General features: G+C 40.8%; 3 protein-coding genes across 3 annotated transcripts; 1 reads left to right on the top strand and 2 right to left on the bottom strand.

Annotated features, from left to right (window-relative positions):
- Positions 1-736: 736 nt before the first annotated feature.
- LOC310962976 (aldo-keto reductase family 1 member B1-like) lies at positions 737-7,904 on the bottom strand. Its single transcript, XM_083935601.1, has 10 exons — positions 7,772-7,904; positions 7,027-7,194; positions 6,692-6,808; positions 5,420-5,497; positions 4,951-5,073; positions 4,765-4,871; positions 4,592-4,673; positions 3,406-3,489; positions 3,068-3,150; positions 737-2,969 (listed from the first exon to the last, which is right to left on the bottom strand). The coding sequence occupies exons 1-10, from the start codon at positions 7,835-7,837 to the stop codon at positions 2,927-2,929; spliced, it is 951 nt and encodes a 316-aa protein (XP_083791727.1). The 5' UTR covers positions 7,838-7,904; the 3' UTR covers positions 737-2,926.
- Positions 7,905-10,817: 2,913 nt separating this feature from the next.
- Positions 10,818-13,210, bottom strand: LOC310962409 (dnaJ homolog subfamily B member 9-like). The gene is made up of 3 exons (XM_083934875.1): positions 13,156-13,210; positions 12,566-12,798; positions 10,818-12,172 (listed from the first exon to the last, which is right to left on the bottom strand). The coding sequence occupies exons 2-3, from the start codon at positions 12,780-12,782 to the stop codon at positions 11,685-11,687; spliced, it is 705 nt and encodes a 234-aa protein (XP_083791001.1). The 5' UTR covers positions 12,783-12,798; positions 13,156-13,210; the 3' UTR covers positions 10,818-11,684.
- Positions 13,211-13,746: 536 nt separating this feature from the next.
- LOC310962785 (THAP domain-containing protein 5-like) lies at positions 13,747-16,819 on the top strand. Its single transcript, XM_083935358.1, has 3 exons — positions 13,747-13,872; positions 14,453-14,639; positions 15,210-16,819. Exons 1-3 carry the CDS (start codon positions 13,787-13,789, stop codon positions 15,969-15,971), a joined length of 1,035 nt encoding a protein of 344 aa, XP_083791484.1. The 5' UTR covers positions 13,747-13,786; the 3' UTR covers positions 15,972-16,819.
- The last annotated feature ends 734 nt before the right edge of the window (positions 16,820-17,553 follow it).

Here is a 17,553-nt window from a genome sequence, read left to right as displayed (position 1 = left end):
GGTTCGACTCTGAGGTCCGAGCTAGAGTGTTCAATTATGGCGGGGCAGGAGAACGGTGGTGTACTGTTTTGGTTGACCAACAAAAAAAACAATATTTGGACCAATATATAAAATAAATTGTGCATACTTCTATTTTCAGGTCATAGGTGCTTGTCCCCTGATGTATAATCAAACAAAGAATTTAATGTGACACCACGGACAAGCGGTTGAAGATGAGATGAGATGAGACATGACTAGAGCAACTCAAAGTTTTCAACAACAGACCAACAAACATAACTATTTTAATTAATAATATAAATGAAAATAATTGTATGCATTTATTTCTGAGAGGATGGTCTTTTTTTCCTGCTGAGAGTGGAGGCACTCAGTCTCCAGCAGGTGTGCCCTTTCCAGAGCGGACGACATACATGTTTGACTTTCATACAGTTGCTCCTGTACTTTGATGTTAGATTAGATAAGCTATTAGCACTAGCTCAACTAACACAAAATGATGATGTTCCTCAGAGGCAGGTGTGTAGAAGAGAGGAGACTAGGGAAACAGACAGAGGTCGGAGTGTGAACTACAAGGGAAGACATGAGCTCCCCTGAAAACGTGATTTGTGAAACTTTGTAAGGTCTCTAATATATGGTCAATATACTATTTTTGCCATGCATTTGTATTTTTCTTTATCATCTTGAGTCATGCGTTAAAGGATGCTATTATTGATTTATGATTAATGTATGACAGTGATTCATCACTCAGTTTTATTAAAGATACAGTCATGCATGCTGTTCATCATCATCAAAGCACCAGTCACTCACTCTGCAGAATATTCTGTGCCCTGCTTTAGCTGGCTGTTTTCTTTTTTTTTTTTTACATTTTATTTAACCCATATTGAATGAAATGCTATGCGGTCGCAGTAGCTCAGTCCATAGGTGGCTGGGAACGGTAGGATCACCGGTTCGAGTCCCTGTGTGAACCATAAATGGAGCGTGGGCTGCTGGCTGGAGAGTTGCCAGTTCATCCCCTGGGCACTGCCGGGGTGCTGTTGAGCAAGGCACCGAACCCCCAACTGCTCGGGGCGCAGATTGGTTGGCAGCCCCCTCGCTCTGACATCTCTCCATTAACTGCATGTGTGTGTGTAACATGAATAATATAATAACAGAGTGAAAAAATGTAATTTCCCCATGCGTGACGAATAAAGGCATTCTTTGTTTTCTTTCTTTTTTTCTTTCTTGTTTAACCAGGTAAAACCCATTGAGATCAGTATCAGTTTTACAAGGGTGACCTGGCCAAGATGGCAGCATAAAAAGTACAGACAACAATCAACACAAGAAAACAGAAGAAAGAACATTAACTTGTAAGATCAAAGATAGTAAGTCATTCAATTACTTTCAAGTCTTTTTGAAGGCAATTCCACGTGAGGGGAGAAGAGCATAGAAACGCTTCCTTTCCCAGTTCAGTCTGTGCACCAAAAGACCCTATCTTGTGATTTTAGGCTGAAACTACAGTCTGATTTCTGTGCAGTCAAAGTACAAATATCTAATAGGCGTGTACCCAGAGTAGCTTTTCCTTTTCTGTGGAACTGCAGGGCAGTCCAGAACAAGCTGTCCTGTGGGGACAGGAATGTATCTCATTTGTCCCATGCAAAGGTCAGATCGTAAATCCTTTACTTCATTTCTTTTTCTGGCAACCTTTTTTAATTTCCTTTCCTTTCTTTATATTTTCCAGCCTTAACAGTGACGCTAGTATTGTTTTCACCTTCTGATAATGCGTTTGTCATTATGGCAAAATGTGGTCCTGGAGACACGGACTGTAGCGCACACAACAGAGTCTGTTTTGAGTATTTTGCATGGTGCACATCTGTCTTGATAGATTTTGTTGCAGTGGTAGCTTCACAACTGTGAAATATACAGTCACAAAACTTTACAGGAGTTAAGTTGAGCTCAAGATGAAGGCCAAGCTTGAAAATGGTCAATTTAGCACACGGATGGTGGGATTATATCGCAAGTTGATCTGCTAGTGACTGGATTGTTTCAATAGTGCTTTTTGTTGCAGTTTGCATGATGATGTGATTGACACATCTTCTACATTATTTATGCCTTCTTTACTGTGAAAACAGTGGTGTCTAGAAAGTTTTTCAGTTTCAGGGGTGCTGATTGCTTTCTGAAAGTCTTTTGCCCCATGATTTCCTGATATTTAACAGATATTCAAATTATCTCTGTGGTATGCAGAACATAACACCTTGACTTAGTATGATAAAGTAGGCCTCAAATGTGAGAGTCAACAACTGCTTTGTTAAGCATTATGTGTCAAGCACTGACACTTATTCTAACCTGTACTAACACACTAACATCCTGACACTTATTCTTCTTTTGCACTTTATTCTTGTTGATAGGTTAAAATGTTTCTGTATAGTTGCACTGTCATTATTTGCTGCTCTGTGTGCCCTAAATTGCCCCCCCAGGGACAAATAACGTTTTTTGAATTGAACTGAATTGAATTGATTAGGCAAGCGAATAAAGTCCTATGGTAGGAAATAAAACAGTGCAGTGCAGTGAAGAGACCCCAAGGCAAATGGAGGTTTGTGCCTCTTAGTGACCACTAGGGGTCAGAAGACATAACAGTGAGACTGAGGGGATGCTGCTGCCTTCACACACAATTAAATGCATTGTTGGGGGGAAAAAGATTTAGCTCTTATTATTCTACTTGTTAGTGTTTAAAAGCAAGGTTTACTTTAACTCAATGTACAATCACTACATCATAATACCTTGTATATACCTACATATACATTGTATAAAATGGTTCAGTAGAAGCTAAGTAACATGATTCAGGTTCTGTCACATTAGTTGGGTGGAGCTGTTTGTTAACACAGTATGTGGATTTTGAGGAGAGAGCTCAGTAGTTGATGCGAGGCAGAAATAGCACAGCATCTTGTCCGATTATCTAGAATTCTGCATTCAGGGGAAAGTCTTTGTGTGTTGAGGCCCTGTGGAGACAAGAGAACAGGAATATACATTACTTAAGATAATACAATAACCTAATTTAATAGCCTACATGTTTTCAGTTAGAAAAGCATATACTTACCATTGCATTGGAAATGCTCTCTTCTGGGTGAAGCTGTGCAGCATGGTCTTCATGTCGTCTTCACTCAACTCAAAGTCAAACACCTGAAAGATGAAGAGCATAGAAGTAAAATGACTATTGTTGCAATGGAACAAAAGAGCAAATGCCAAAAGCTAGATACCTGTAACAAAATAGACGTAAGCCTTGAAATGAAATGGGTATATCACTTGACAGTGTGTTGACTCAACCTCAATTCATTTGCTCCTGAATCTACATCTGAAAATGATCCTGTATCAGTACACTAGATTTGTAGGACAGACTAAAACAAAAACAAAAAACAGTCAGCTGTTGAAGAATACCTGGAAGTTTTCCTTGATCCTATGGGGAGATACTGACTTGGCAATGACAGCCACCTTCCTCTGGATGTGGAACCTGATGAGAACCTGGTGGAAAAACATTATTTAGGCGTCTTCCTGAACAACTTTGTCCTCAATTTTGGTGGATCAGTTTCATAACCGACCATTTCATCCACCATGTGACAGCTTCCTCGGGGCTGACTAGGGTTTTTTTTTTACTTTTGAAATCAAGCATTACAAAAGCAGTTATGTCTGTTTTGTGGGTTACCAGTTTGGAGAACTCCAGGAGTCGTGGCACAGAAGCTAAGCAAGGCACTGCTTTGGAAAGGGGAAAAGACCTCATACAACCCCCCTTCAAAATACCCGAATTATACCTTTAACATTATACTAAATGTTTTATGGCCCTATTCCTCCTAGGAGAAAGACAGGACCTTATAGAGTTAAATCTTTGTTGATGTATTTTGATAAATCTCTTTTTGATGTAAGTGTGGTTTAGGCAGACATGGGGGTGGAGACCTTGACTCATTAGCCATTATGTCTCCTGTGTGGAGAGGTTTGGGAGCTTTTGGAGCTGGATCAGACATGCTAACAAGGGAGACACTGGAGGCAACGGGAAGCTGGACTGTTGTTGTGAGTTTTGTAGAGGTGGTGAGTCAACCACACACAAAGACCCCAAGGTAGGAAAGGTTGCATAAACTCGGGTCAGTCCGGAGCCGTTTCATCAGATAAACTCCGGACAATGTTAGACGAATCGGTGCTGACTCCATTTAGATTTTTGTTAACGTCTTTTATGCAAATCACCCTGCTTCCCCCTTGGATATTTATTGTCTTACAGTTTTCTTAACCACATGATAGAAACATCAACATGCTCACTCACTCTCTGTAAATTATTTACACAATGAGCTGCAGTATTCACACATGGGCTCAATAGGACATTACACAGACTGTACTAGGGAGCTGGCAGGGTGAAGAGCTTTTGATGTCCTATCCAACAGATTCGGCCATTTGTGTTCTCACACACAGCTCCTCTGGGTAATGTCTAGATAATTTCAGGACTGAAAGAGGCTCATGTCATTCACGTCTTAATGCCACATGTAAGAAGAGGCACTGGGTTACAGGTTTGCCAGCCATTTAGGAGCCATTACATGCCTAGTTAGCGTAGGTGTTTTTTTTTTTTTTTATTTCTTACCTGCGCTGGCGTCTTGTTGTGTTTGTCAGCAATAGCCTTGATCTTAGGTTCATCCAGCAGAGAGGGATCGTCAGATGAAGCCCTTTTTGTAAACAGGGACAGAAAAGAGTGACAGTTGATATTGTTGATGACCCGTAAAGCTGCAAACACTTTCTGTGAGCGCTGCATCTCACCAGGGTCTATCAGGGGAGCCGAGCGGGCCGTAAGCTGTCACTGAGATGCCCTTCGAGTGGCAGTAGTTGATCAGCTTCTCCTGGGTCAGGTACGGGTGGCACTCAATCTGGAGGAACAGCCGAATGCATTATCTTTTATGTTCTTCTTTCTCCATAACATCGCAGTAGGGCTGTCTAGTTTCGTACCTGGTGGTTGGCAGGCTTGTACTTGAGGCCTGGCTTGTTGAGTATGGCTTCAATCTGATCTTTGTTGAAGTTGGAGATGCCGATTGCCTTGACCAACCCAGCATCGACCAGCTTTTCCATTGCCTTTGAGACACATTGCATACTGGTGTTACTTATGCATCTTGTTATGAGACCTATGTATATGTCTGTATGTAGTTTGATTAAAGCTGCCAGCAAGTCATTTGTGATATGAAATTTACTTTTATCATTTGACAATCCACACAAGTTAACTGGCAGTTGAAATGTCTCTTTCGCAGATCCCCTCTTCATTCATTTCAGTGGGTAGCATAGGGTCAGTCATGGGACACTGCTCTTTGCGCTGTGTCAGTGCCCAGGAAACATGCCGTACTTTGCTTGTGCAGGGAACTTGATCATACGGTTCCCAAGCAAAGTCAGTCTTTGCTTTACATGTGTAAATCACTCAAATTACCTCCCAGGTGTCCAAGAAGTTGCTGCCATCAGAAATGACTTGGTTATGCTCGTCACATGGAAAAAGCTCATCCCCTGGCTGCAGTGGCAAACAACAACAACAAAAATGTTTAAGTCAATACCTGAGGCTGAATGAAATGTTTTTCATTATTATTTCTGATAGGACTTATTATCGGCCTGCAAGGTCATCTCTCAACCAACAATAGCATACATTTGCACTTTGTTTCTCACTTGTGGTTTATTTACAATAAAATGTGCAAAAAGTGAAGTGGTCTGAATATTTTCTGAGGCCACTGTAACTTTAACTGTTTGCAAAGTAGGCAAAAGGTTGAGCTTAACCAGAACCCTTGATGCTGGTGGTTTTACCAACAGACAGGCTGTTCTTTGTTTGGCTAGGATATGACAGCAATATCCCAACCCTTCTTGTTCTGAGCATCTCTGTGAAATGCACCAGGCTTTCAATTCGCAGCAAGTGCCCCAGGGCTTTGCATTAAGTAGTCTATGAAATGTGAGCACATTACACCGATTCTTAAATCATTACACTGGCTTCCTGTACGTCAGAGAATTGATTTCAAAATCCTCCTGCTCACATATAAATCACTACATGGTCTAGGGCCGAAGTATATCACTGATATGCTCCCACTATGTAAGCCTTCTAGATCCCTAAGATCCTCTGAGGCCAATCTGTTAGTGGTTCGCAGAGTAAACTCAAATCAAGGGAAAGCATCTTTAAGTCATTATGCAACAAACAGCTGGAATAAACTTCCTGAAGATGTGAGACTTTCACCCACTCTGACCACTTTTAAAACGAAACTGAAAACGTTTATGTTCACCTTAGCTTTCTGCTAAACCTTTGCACTTTTTACGTCCGCACTGTCTTTTTTATTATTGTCTATGTTTTTATTCTCTTTGTCTTTCTGTAATGCATTTTAATGCATGACATGTTGTGCTGTGAAGCACTTTGAGTCTGCCTTGTGTATGAAAAGTACTATACAAATAAAGTTGCCTTGCCTTGCCTTGCCTATGAAGGGAGGAAGTCAGGGTGGTGGATGGGAAAAGCAAACACAGGACCGTCATCCAGGAGAGCAGTTCAGGTTCCATTAAGGTCCTGTGTGCCCCGTGCGTCACTATAGTTATGTTACGAATACATTGTTTTGCTTCAATTCACAATTTTAACCTTGTGTTCCCCGTGTTTAAAACGGCAACCATAGCGAAACTCGCATTGGCTGCATTGGCATATGTGACAGCGGGGTGTAGGGGGGGTATTCCAAACCTTAACTCCCATAGGGAAATGCATGAGATAAAGATCCAGACGGTCCATTTTCAGGTCACTGAGCGTCTTCTCACAGGCTCCCCTCACCAGAGACGGAATGTGGAAGGTACACCACAGCTATGAAAAACAAAACATGTTAAAAAAAAAAGTGAGAAGCTTTACCTGTCAGTTTATACGGTTCATGTGGACCCTGGCTAAGAACCTTTCTATAAATGTTTTTGACGTCTTTGCACAAATTAGACTTGTCAAAGAACTGTAGAACTGTCTTCATGTCCTGTCTTGACACATTTGCAAAAGCCTCTAAGCGTTTATTAACTTTGGTTGTCTTACCGTACCTTACTGACGATGAATAGATCCTCCCTCTTTACCACTTCTTGGTCAATCATGGCACCGATTCCAGCCCCAACTTCTTCTTCATTCTGGTACACATAAGCACCATCGATGTGCCTGTAACCAGCGCTTATTGCCAACTTAACACTCTCAGCGACCTTTCCTGGGTCTGCCTACGGAGGTAGTACAAAAACAAGGACATTGCAAATACAGATAAGCATTAGTGTGTCGGTTGCAGCTGTGGTAGTGATTGTCTTTTGTGTCTGGCTTTGTATGACTGTGAATGACTAGAAAATATGAAAGCATATGTCAAAGTTATGTTATTATTGCTGGTTTCACTTGTAGGTTTGTATGCAGCACAGTGTTTAAATTTAGATGCACCCTTTGCTTAACCCTCTGTTAATCATTTCACTGACTGAGGTTTATCGTAGTGCAGTTGCACTACTTAAATATTAGACATCTGTGTACTTTCCAACCTAGTTTGCAGTAGATTCAAGGTAGTGAATTCATAACATGAAAAAACATAGACAATACAGATAATGCAGACCATAGAACCCTTGAAACTGAGTAGGTACTTAGAGAGAAGCAGAATCTATAAGGATCAAGCCCATACACCCATCTGTTTTTCTAAATCGTACATTTAGTATCAGGAGTATACTAGCAGTGCTGAAGTCAAGACCAACTTAACCGAGTCCAAGTCAAGTCCAAAAAATAGACACACGCTGTGATATGTGACATATTCAGCCTTACCCTCCATGTTCCTAGACCAACAATAGGCATCTTTGCTCCATTGTTAAGCGTGACTGAAGCTATCATGTTGAATCTTCTGTTTTATTTCCACAGCTCTAGGATCTATCAACAAGCAGCCGTCCGTGCAAGCATGACTCAGCGAGCTGCACTCAGAGGCAGCCTTTTGTGTACCAGTCAGCGAGAGAGAGGTGGAGTTAATGAGCAGGAAAAAAAGCGCATGTGTATTCGATTAGTTCCATCTCTCCATGGAGTAGTGCATAGAAGAAATGGGAAGGAATCATAACATAGTGTGATTTAACGCAAGATTGGAACAATATAGCATGAAGTCTTTAGGATTGGAAAACAAGGGCTTTCATTCATGCTGAGCTGAAGACTCTGAAACCAGATTTAATGAGTCATTAGGGTCTGCTTTGTTTCCTTTTTGTCATTCGTTGTGCATTATGTCACCGAAACAGGCAGAAAACCTCGTCATACTACATCTGTCAGCCTGTCAACTCCAACTTCTGAATCAGGCTTGTAATAAGGGCAGAAGAGTAATGGGGAAATGTGTGTATGGATTACAGGGTAACATATAGGGGACAGAAGTTGAGAGGTCATTGTGTCAAAGTTTACAATAGAGCAAAAAAGTCAACACACATACCGACAGTGAACGTGACAGGATGGAGGGCTCTCAAAGAACAGACTCATCTGCAGTTACATCCTACTGCCAAAGAGTACTACAATACTTCTGGTGATGCAACTGTATATAAAAATGTAACAACCTGTGATGGAGTATTAATGGGCTTCTGTCATTGCTTGGCATGTAAAGCCACACGTTGGTAAGGATTTATATGACAATTTTCTTAGAATGCTGTGTTTTATACGTGGAATCATATGCTTTTACCAGAACTAATAAATCGGGCCAATGTGTGAAAACCCTCCTACCTTTATCACTGAATGACCAAAGTAAATCTAAATATTTCAGAAGTATTCTTGTCCTTTTTAAGTGAGTAAAAGCACCAATACCACACTGTGAAAATCAAAAGTCCTGCCTTCAAAACCATACTTATGTAGCACATATGGTAGCATTTATTAATGCCAAAGATTAGACTGTTCTTGGTATTCAAGGTGAAGGAGAGGTGTGGAACTCAACTTTTTGTTATAAGAAACAATGAGTTTTATATTAAACATAATGCATGACCTCAGGACACCATCCGTCGAGATATGAATATTGATAGCCATAACTGGTTAAACTAGGCAGCATGGTGATGTGGTGGTTAGCCATGTCGCCTCACAGCAAGAGTTCAAATCCCTGTTCGGGCCCTTCTGTGTGAGGTTTGCATGATCTCCACGTGTCTGCGTGGGTTTTCTCCGGCCTCCTCCCGCAGTCCAAAGACGTGCGCGTGTTAGGTTAATTGATGACTTTAAATTGCCCGTAGGTGTGAATGTGAGTGTGAATGGTTGTCTGTCTCTATGCGTCTCTATGTGCCCTGTGATGGACTGGCGTGTCCTCTCCAGGGTGTACCCCGCCTCACTCCCAATGCCAGCTGGGATCAGTCCCCCCCTCCCCCCCCGCGACCCCGATAGGGACAAGCGGTGGACTGGACAAAGACTCTCAAGTAGCATGTACCTTAACTGCTATATGTACAGTACCTACCATATATTACCATATGATCCACAGACTTTTTTTTTTTTTATTAAGGCTAGTCATCATACCTCAGCACACAACATAATGAAGTTGACATGGTTTATTAGCCTAAAAAATTTAGAGGATTTGCACGCTACAATCTCTAAATTTCATCTCTTTGGGCTCGGATCTCGTGGACAATAGACATTCACTCCGTCATGTGCTGTTTGACCTTTAAATAGCTTTAACGCTGCTTGTGACCGGCGGGAATCCCAAAAATAAAGGCTAAACATAGTTGAAATAGTCAAATTTATATAATTGTTGTATTTGCCCTTTAACATTGATATGGACGGCACAGACGCAGCTAATAAAGAAGGCCACAACTATTTTGTGGTAGGAATGACATTTTAAGCAAATACTGATCCAAATGACATTCCAATTCAAACGATTTTAGCTACTATATGTATATTTTCATCACTTTTGCATTCAAATTTGGAGTAGCCAAGTTATTACTTTTATCCACCGAGTGCAAAATGCCATCCTCCAATTCTGAACGTGTGAAATGTGTAATCAGCTGACATTATTCTCTCTGATCTGAAACACAAAAGTGGCTTAATAACTTATGTATTCATTTAGGTCCCTACATGTAGATAGAACAAAAGTCTGTAGAAAGCACAAAGTCTATTTTATTTTTGAGTTTCTCCATCAGCTGCCATTCCCTTTCACAGGCTGTTGTAGATTGGTATCCTCAGCCCTGCTTTCCTATGTTGTAACAGTACGCTCTCTACTGGAGTTGATCTTGAACAACAGTTGGTGCTACTCTATATAGTAGCGCGTGTAATTCACCCCTTTAGACTCTAGCCCCTGGACATGGCAGACTATATTTCAACATTTCAGTATTCATTACAGTCACTTTTCCAAAGAGCACTGAACAGTCAGTCATGGCAGTATTGTATAATATTCAATAGAATAGGGTCTGAGAAGCTTGGTCAAATGTAATGCACAGGAATCATGGTAACTAAACATCTCATGCTAAACGTGCACAATGTTTTGGCTCAAATGCAAATATAACAATATTCTTATCAACAGGCAACAACTAACTCAATTTGATGACATGAGGCGCAGTATTTGTCCATTCAGAATGGTATTGTGACACATATTTTGCCTTTAAGTATTGTGGTGCCCCGGCCTACAAATCGTATCCTAAAGACTTAAAAATAAATATTAATATTGTATCTCGACTGCTCATTTTGCACATGTGTCTTGTAGCATATTAAAAAAAATACTAAAACATAGTTCAGCCCTAATGGAGACAAATCATATTTAAAGCTTAAGACCAATTGATTTCTCCACACATTTCCTGATAAAAAACACAGACATTTGCTCTTAAAACTTTTTATTTATACTCCAAACATAATGCAATCAATCAACATCCAGGCCACTCTCAGTACACACACGAACACACACACACACACACACACACAAAGTGCTGACATAAGACAATGCCATTTATACAACACTGTCTATGATATATAGGCAACATGACGAGCAAAGGTGCTAAATATTGCACATATAATCAGTTCAGGAAACTTTTTTCAGACCATTCAGGTTCACTGGTAGATGAATCCAAACAACAAAACAGCTGAGTACACAAAGTTTGCCCATAGCTAAGTTTACCAGCATTTGTCATGGGACTGATGTTTCCTTCCCTGACTGAATGTAGATATAAGTCTGTAGGAAGATATTAAAACGAGGTAACAGTTGGTAATGGCCAACTTGCACACGTCAGGATGTCAAGCTCCATTTTCACAGAAATATTTGATGCAACTGCTATAAATCAAAGTACACTATGCTTAGATGAGCCAGGTTTTCCATTAGTGAAAGGTTTATGTTGTAGGCAGCACAATCAAAGTATGGCCTGAACAGCTGCAGAATGAATAAATCGTATTGCCTCATTGCGCTCTAAAGAAATTTTTTTTTCTTTTTCAATCAAATGATCTTTTAGCATAGGCCATACCTGAGTATAACAGAATGTACCATCAAACGTTTACATAATGAACCTGGAAATCTAAACGATGGACTGTGCTATGAGCAATAATGAGTGAGGTATTGCTGAGAAGGAGCCCTTTATCAGATCAGTTTGATATTTGTTCCTAGAGGAAATTAGATACAGAAAATAACAAAAGCCACACAAAACCACTCAATTCCACCAAGTAATAAATTAGCATTTGATTCCAAAATCATAACTAAAGACCCAGCAGTGTCCCACGTGGCTGCTCTCTTTTAGAGCGCCTTTTTCTGCTAGTCTCAGGAGCAGTCAGTGAAGGTAGTCACCATGTTGCCCCGACGCTCGGTCACTGTCCTGCAGTGCTGCTTCCCTGTGCCCTGGAATCTGCTATCAGTCCTGGAACTGTGTGTGTTAAAAGAGAACATCTTCTCCAAGTCCTCAAACATGTCATCAAAGAGTCCACCACCGAAGCCCCCCTGCTGAAACTGTCTCTTCTGTCTGTTCATAGCCTCCCGATGGGCCTGGAAGTGGCTGTCAAAGTGTCTATTTTGGTGGCCTTGATTTTGGGAGTGGGAGTGAAAGTGGTGGTGTTGGTGTCTCTGACCAAAGGTGTCTGGAAAGTCTTTGAAAATGTCATCAAAGTTGAAGGACTGGAAGTGCTGGTGGAAGTTGTAGTCGCCGCCTCCTCCTCCTCCTCCTCCTCCTCCTCGGCTCTCCCCTGGTGATGGCCCGTGGCCAAACTCGTCGTACTCTTGCCTCCTCTTATCATCTGATAACGTCTCGTATGCTGGTAGAGACAAAGACGCATCACATCACTCAGTGTGTCGATTGCTGTGACACTAAGACATTTCTAACATTGTAAGTTCAGTAGAGTACATTACTGTAAAACAAGAAAGGAAAACGACCTATTGGTGATCACACACACACGCAAGCACGCACGCTCTATCCAGTGCCTTTTTCATTCATAAGGCCCATGAGAGTGTGAGTCCATATATACCTTTAAAAACTCTGCTGTCATCATGATAGTCACCTCACAACAGAAACAAGCTATTATTACAATTAGGACTGGGGAGTGTCTTTCAGTGAAGCAATGTATGGCTCTTGAATACCCACTGTATCATAAAAAACACAAATATAGAAGTGTCGATATGCTAATTTCTAAGACTTATGGCACACTTACCCTCTGCTATCTCCCTAAACTTGGCCTCGGCATCTGGGCTCTTGTTTCGGTCAGGGTGGTACTTCAGGGCCAGCTTGTGGAAGGCCTTTTTAATGTGGCGTTCAGTGGCATCTTTGGGCACCCCCAGTATGTCGTAGTAGTCCCTCTTGGCCAGGATGAACTCCGAGATGAGCAGAATGTGCACTGCTAGCAGCAACGCCGACTGCGCCGTGGCCATACTGCTGGTTTTGTGGCTGTGAAGAAGAAAGCAGTTTGACAGCTATGTTAACGACGTTTCTCACACACACACACACACCCTTGACACACACGCAGAAAGTCTTTCAAACTTCAATAGTCAGACACTAACTATTCACAGAACAGCAAGAATATAGGTTATATGACGTGGTTATATAACGTTTCTTTGCTAGCTAGTTTAAACAGAGAGGGGTTGGGCTCAAGAAAATGACATCTCGCTGTTTTGCTGTAATAAGGTACAAACATAAGCCAGCTTTGCCTTCAAAAGGCGTGTTAATGACACTGATTTGTTCTCAGTTGCAGATAAATTACCCATGACAAATAATGTTAAGGCGTACTGGAAAAAGAAAGATTACCTGGAGACGAGGTCACAGACAGCCTGAGGGTACTTCTATCAGCCGCCAACAAGCTCCAGCTGATGGGAAACGAAAGCTAGCTTTTGTTGACGAGCTGCGTTCCTGAGCAGTAACACCACGACTCGCAACGCTATTGGTCCATTTCTTAACGTAGTGACTCAGAGCACTGTGATTGGTCGACACAGCACGCACATGGAGGACGTGGATAGTGCGAAGAGAATACAAACGAGTGCCAAGAGCGAAAAGTCCATGAACTTCCGTCTTCGCATTACTGTTCGCTTGGTAATAGCGATTGAGGTATAATACCAAAACATGATTTCAGCCCAGTAAATTACATTATACAGTTTATATATTCACTTGTCTGAATGTTTTTTGTGTTACATAAGTGATAAATGATTTAATTAGACATGTACTTGTTTTTATTTTAGTGTATTACCTCCACGTAGTTGTGCAACCGTTTGTCATCATAGATGGTGCGTTAAACATCTTGATAACTAAACGGAGTGAACGTCATCTCCGCTACGAGAACTAACCCGGAAGTGACAGTTAACGAGCAGTTCTGTGTTTTGCATAAGAAAAATAGCAGCAAACGTGTGTATGTAAAGCGTTTTCATGTAGCTTCACTGCAGATATGCCAAGGTACTGCGCTGTGAAAGTGTGCAGTAACCGCGGTGGAACGTCATCTAGACAAGACAGCAAAAGAATAAGCTTCTACCCGTATGTTGTCTGTTTTCTTTCTGGTGTGCCTCTGAGTTCTAATGCTTGTTAAGTTTAGCTGAAAGTATTTTATGTTATCCTAACCCATTTTAGTCAAAGATATTATTAGCTGTGCAGGCATCGATAATTCAACAGTGCATGGTCAGTTGTAAATAATATAATATATGTCATAATTACCCGTTTGTAATAGTACAAGAGGAGACTGACTCTGACTCCCACTGGGCTCTAGGCAAAAATGCACAGGGGGCCCCTCAAACCAGCGTTCATCACCATTATGTTATAAATAATCTGACACCAACAAACTTGGGTGGAGTCAGGTGGGGCCCTGACAGCGAGGTCAGGTCTCCTGCTGTCATTGCAAACTTTGCGCATTGACACTGCTGTATTTTAAAGTTTGTCAGGCCTGCGACAGTCAAGCGACACCACTTGAAACTGAGATTGTTGCAGTGAATTTGGAGTGATGATAAAGTTAGAAATAAAGCAACATTCAAGGGACAACGGATATTCCATTACTAAAACTAGAATAGTATCACTTTCAAACAAGCCCTTTATTTGAGGTTTCCCTCTCTCTCCCTCAAAGGTTTCCCCTGCAAGACAAGTCCAGGCTTCAGAAATGGGTTGACAACATGAAGCGGGAGGAGTGGACCCCGAGTCGACATCAATACCTATGCAGCGAACATTTTAAAGAGGACTGCTTCGATATTCGATGGGGTATCCGCTACTTGAAGAGTACTGCCATCCCAACAATATTTCCCTCCATTGAGGATGTATGTATCCGTCTTGTTTTCCTATCTCAACATTCATCACAGTTTGAACATGAATTAAGGGCTTGCCGCACACCACAAACATTGTCTCACAAAATCAGTGTTTATTTAAAGGTCCCATATTATTCTTATTTTCAGGTTCATAGTTGTATTTGGGGTTTCTACTAGAACATGTTTACACGCTTTAATGATCAAAAACCAATTTTTCTCATACTGTCTGTCTGAATATACTTGTATTCACCCTTGGTCCGAAACACTTTGTTTGAGTGCCTGTGTGCATTTCTCTGTGGATTGATCTTTTGATACTTTCATAGTATTTATAACACCTCCACCTGCTTTATAATTAAAAAAAAAGACATCCAAATCTCACTTTTTTCAATATGGGACCTTTTAAACTGAAAGAGCAAGCAGGTAGAATTCTGGAAGAGTGCATTTTCTTTTGCTGGAAATAGTAAAGTTTAAGGTTTCAAATGGTCATCTAGTTTTTGTTATGCCAAACGCCTGATCTTCATTTTTTAAATTTTATATTTTGCATTGCCTGTGATTGACCAGACTTGCTGTCTTGTATTTCAGGATGGAGAGAAAAAAGTTACCACTGTTAAAATAAGCCCCAAGGCAAAACCCAGGACTTTAGACATTGAGTCCACAGGATTTGACTCTCATCTTAGAAAAAGGCCACTCATTTTAAGCAGAACATGCAAAAAGGTCCAGTCAATTACAACGAACAGCATCGCAGCAGCTGGAAACACAGAGATGATATTTGAACCACCTCTGGTGTCGGACACTGGCGTCTCCGGTCACTCAAATCTCTCAGAGGTACGGACTGCTGCTTGTGAGATACCAGGTGACAGCGGAATGCCAACAGTGTCCTGCCTCACACTGTCCCCCTGCGATGAGCCCCATTCTGAGGATCAGGTTGACTCAGTTGTGACTGTGTTGTGCTGTAACTCACTGGACCCTTTCTCAGATGGAGAGGAAAGTGAAGAAGCAGCTGCCCTCCAAGCGGTTCTGGGCCAAGCTTTTAGCTTTGTCCCTGTGGAAATGGTAAAGGACAAACCCACAGCCTGCTTTTTGGAGGAGATGGGACCCAGCGAGGGGGAGCACACTTCGGTTTATGAGCACTCGTACTGCAGACCGGACACGGACAAAGATCAGCTTTGGTGCAAGATCCTAAGTTTGCATGCAAAAATCTTGGAACTGGATCGACGGGAGGAGAACACCGTGGCCAAAATCCGTGCTCTTGAGGCTGAGGTGGCCCTCCTAAAGCGAGATGGTGTCGTTTTTAAAGAGAAGCAGAAAATTTTAGAAGAGTTTATATCATCCATGGGGCTCTGATTTTGCAAACCATTGATTCTGAAATGTGATTGTCGTTGCAGTGCATGGATTTTAATTGTTATCGTTGAGTCACTTTTGCTGATATGTTGCACATTCTCCCATACATCAAACAGCAGCACAAACTGTGTCTTGTAAAACTCTATTGATAGTGTGCTGCAACATTGATCTAATATCCATGTTACAATATGCCTTTTTCACTGGCATGGCTCATTGAGGCAGTTGAATTAATTGTATTTAATGTTTTATCTGTTTTTGTCCACATGGTGGCACTGTTCGACTGTCTTCAATAGAAACATTTCAACGCTCTGATTGTTGCTATGCGTTATTGATCCATATCTGAGATGTCCTGTAACGCGTTTACCATTTGTACATGAGTGGATGTCAGTTGTGATCAATATATTAATCACATCTGAAACATTTTTTCAATACACAACAGGAGAACATAATTGCCTCCTGAGCTCTGGTATTTACTTGACTGAAACTGCTACTGCTTGCTGTGTTAATCATACAAATAACTTTTTTTCGACTGTGTTGCAACAACACCTTTCACACATGTAGTGACTTTGGTGTTCTTGGTTTGTTAGCAATCATGTCCTTGATAGTAGAGGCTCATTTGATTTCTGTTCTGGGCTTTATTGCTGCGTCATTCTGTGCCATCTCCTGCAAGTCCAAAATTATTCAGCTTTACAGAAAAATCATTGATGGAGTTACTTTGGAGTAGAATAAAGTGTATTGTAGATGTGTTTCTTAAAGCATGTGCTTCTTGGAGGGCTGTTTTTGTGTCCACTGTCCCTGGTGATTGTTTTATACCCCCCAGTGACATGAACATAAACTAGCTGCAGGATTTAGCTCCCACTTTTTCACCCTTGGGCTGTGACATAGTCATCATAGTAGTTTGGCCAAGTGAGGTACCTAATGCTATTTGGAATCCTATACATGTAAATATGTAAATGTAACAGGTAGCATGCTGTTCTCACAGCAGATTATTTACAGTGGTGCTTTTCTGACTGTGACATGTCTGACATTTGCAATTAAATATTTGTTCATTTACTTTCAAGAATCTTGTGTCGACACCAAGAAGTGTACATAAAGCAATTCACTGCATGGCCCATATGAAAACGAAAACAAAACAATACATGGAAATGTCAACCTTTTAATTCCACAAGGAAAATGTGACATCCTTAAAGCTAAATTCTAAATTGAATTATGAAATCTAAGTCTATCCAAATTATAAATAATAAAAGTATTTAAACATCTGATATACTACCCGATTTTTTAAGTAAATGTGATTATTTAGCCTACCTTTCAATTCTATTTTTTGTATGTATATATTTACGCTATATGTATTTTTTTATTTTCTCGCTTAAGTTTAGAAGAAGAAGAATTCCTTTATTTGTCCCACAATGGGGAAATTCAATTTTCACTCACTTTACTGATATTATGTCATCATATAAGTATAATATCTATATAAATTGCCATATATAGATTTTTTTTTAAGTATGATGCCGAAATCTTCATTGTTTGCTGCTACATGAATTGTCAAATAAAGTTGTAAGAACAAAAAAAAAACAACAAAAAAAAC

The sequence above is a fragment of the Echiichthys vipera genome (assembly GCF_963691815.1).
Source record: "Echiichthys vipera genome assembly, chromosome: 20".
Classification (NCBI taxonomy): domain Eukaryota; kingdom Metazoa; phylum Chordata; class Actinopteri; order Perciformes; family Trachinidae; genus Echiichthys; species Echiichthys vipera.
The sequence above is the reverse complement of the archived record's forward strand: the minus strand, read 5'-3'. Positions and strand labels throughout refer to the sequence as shown.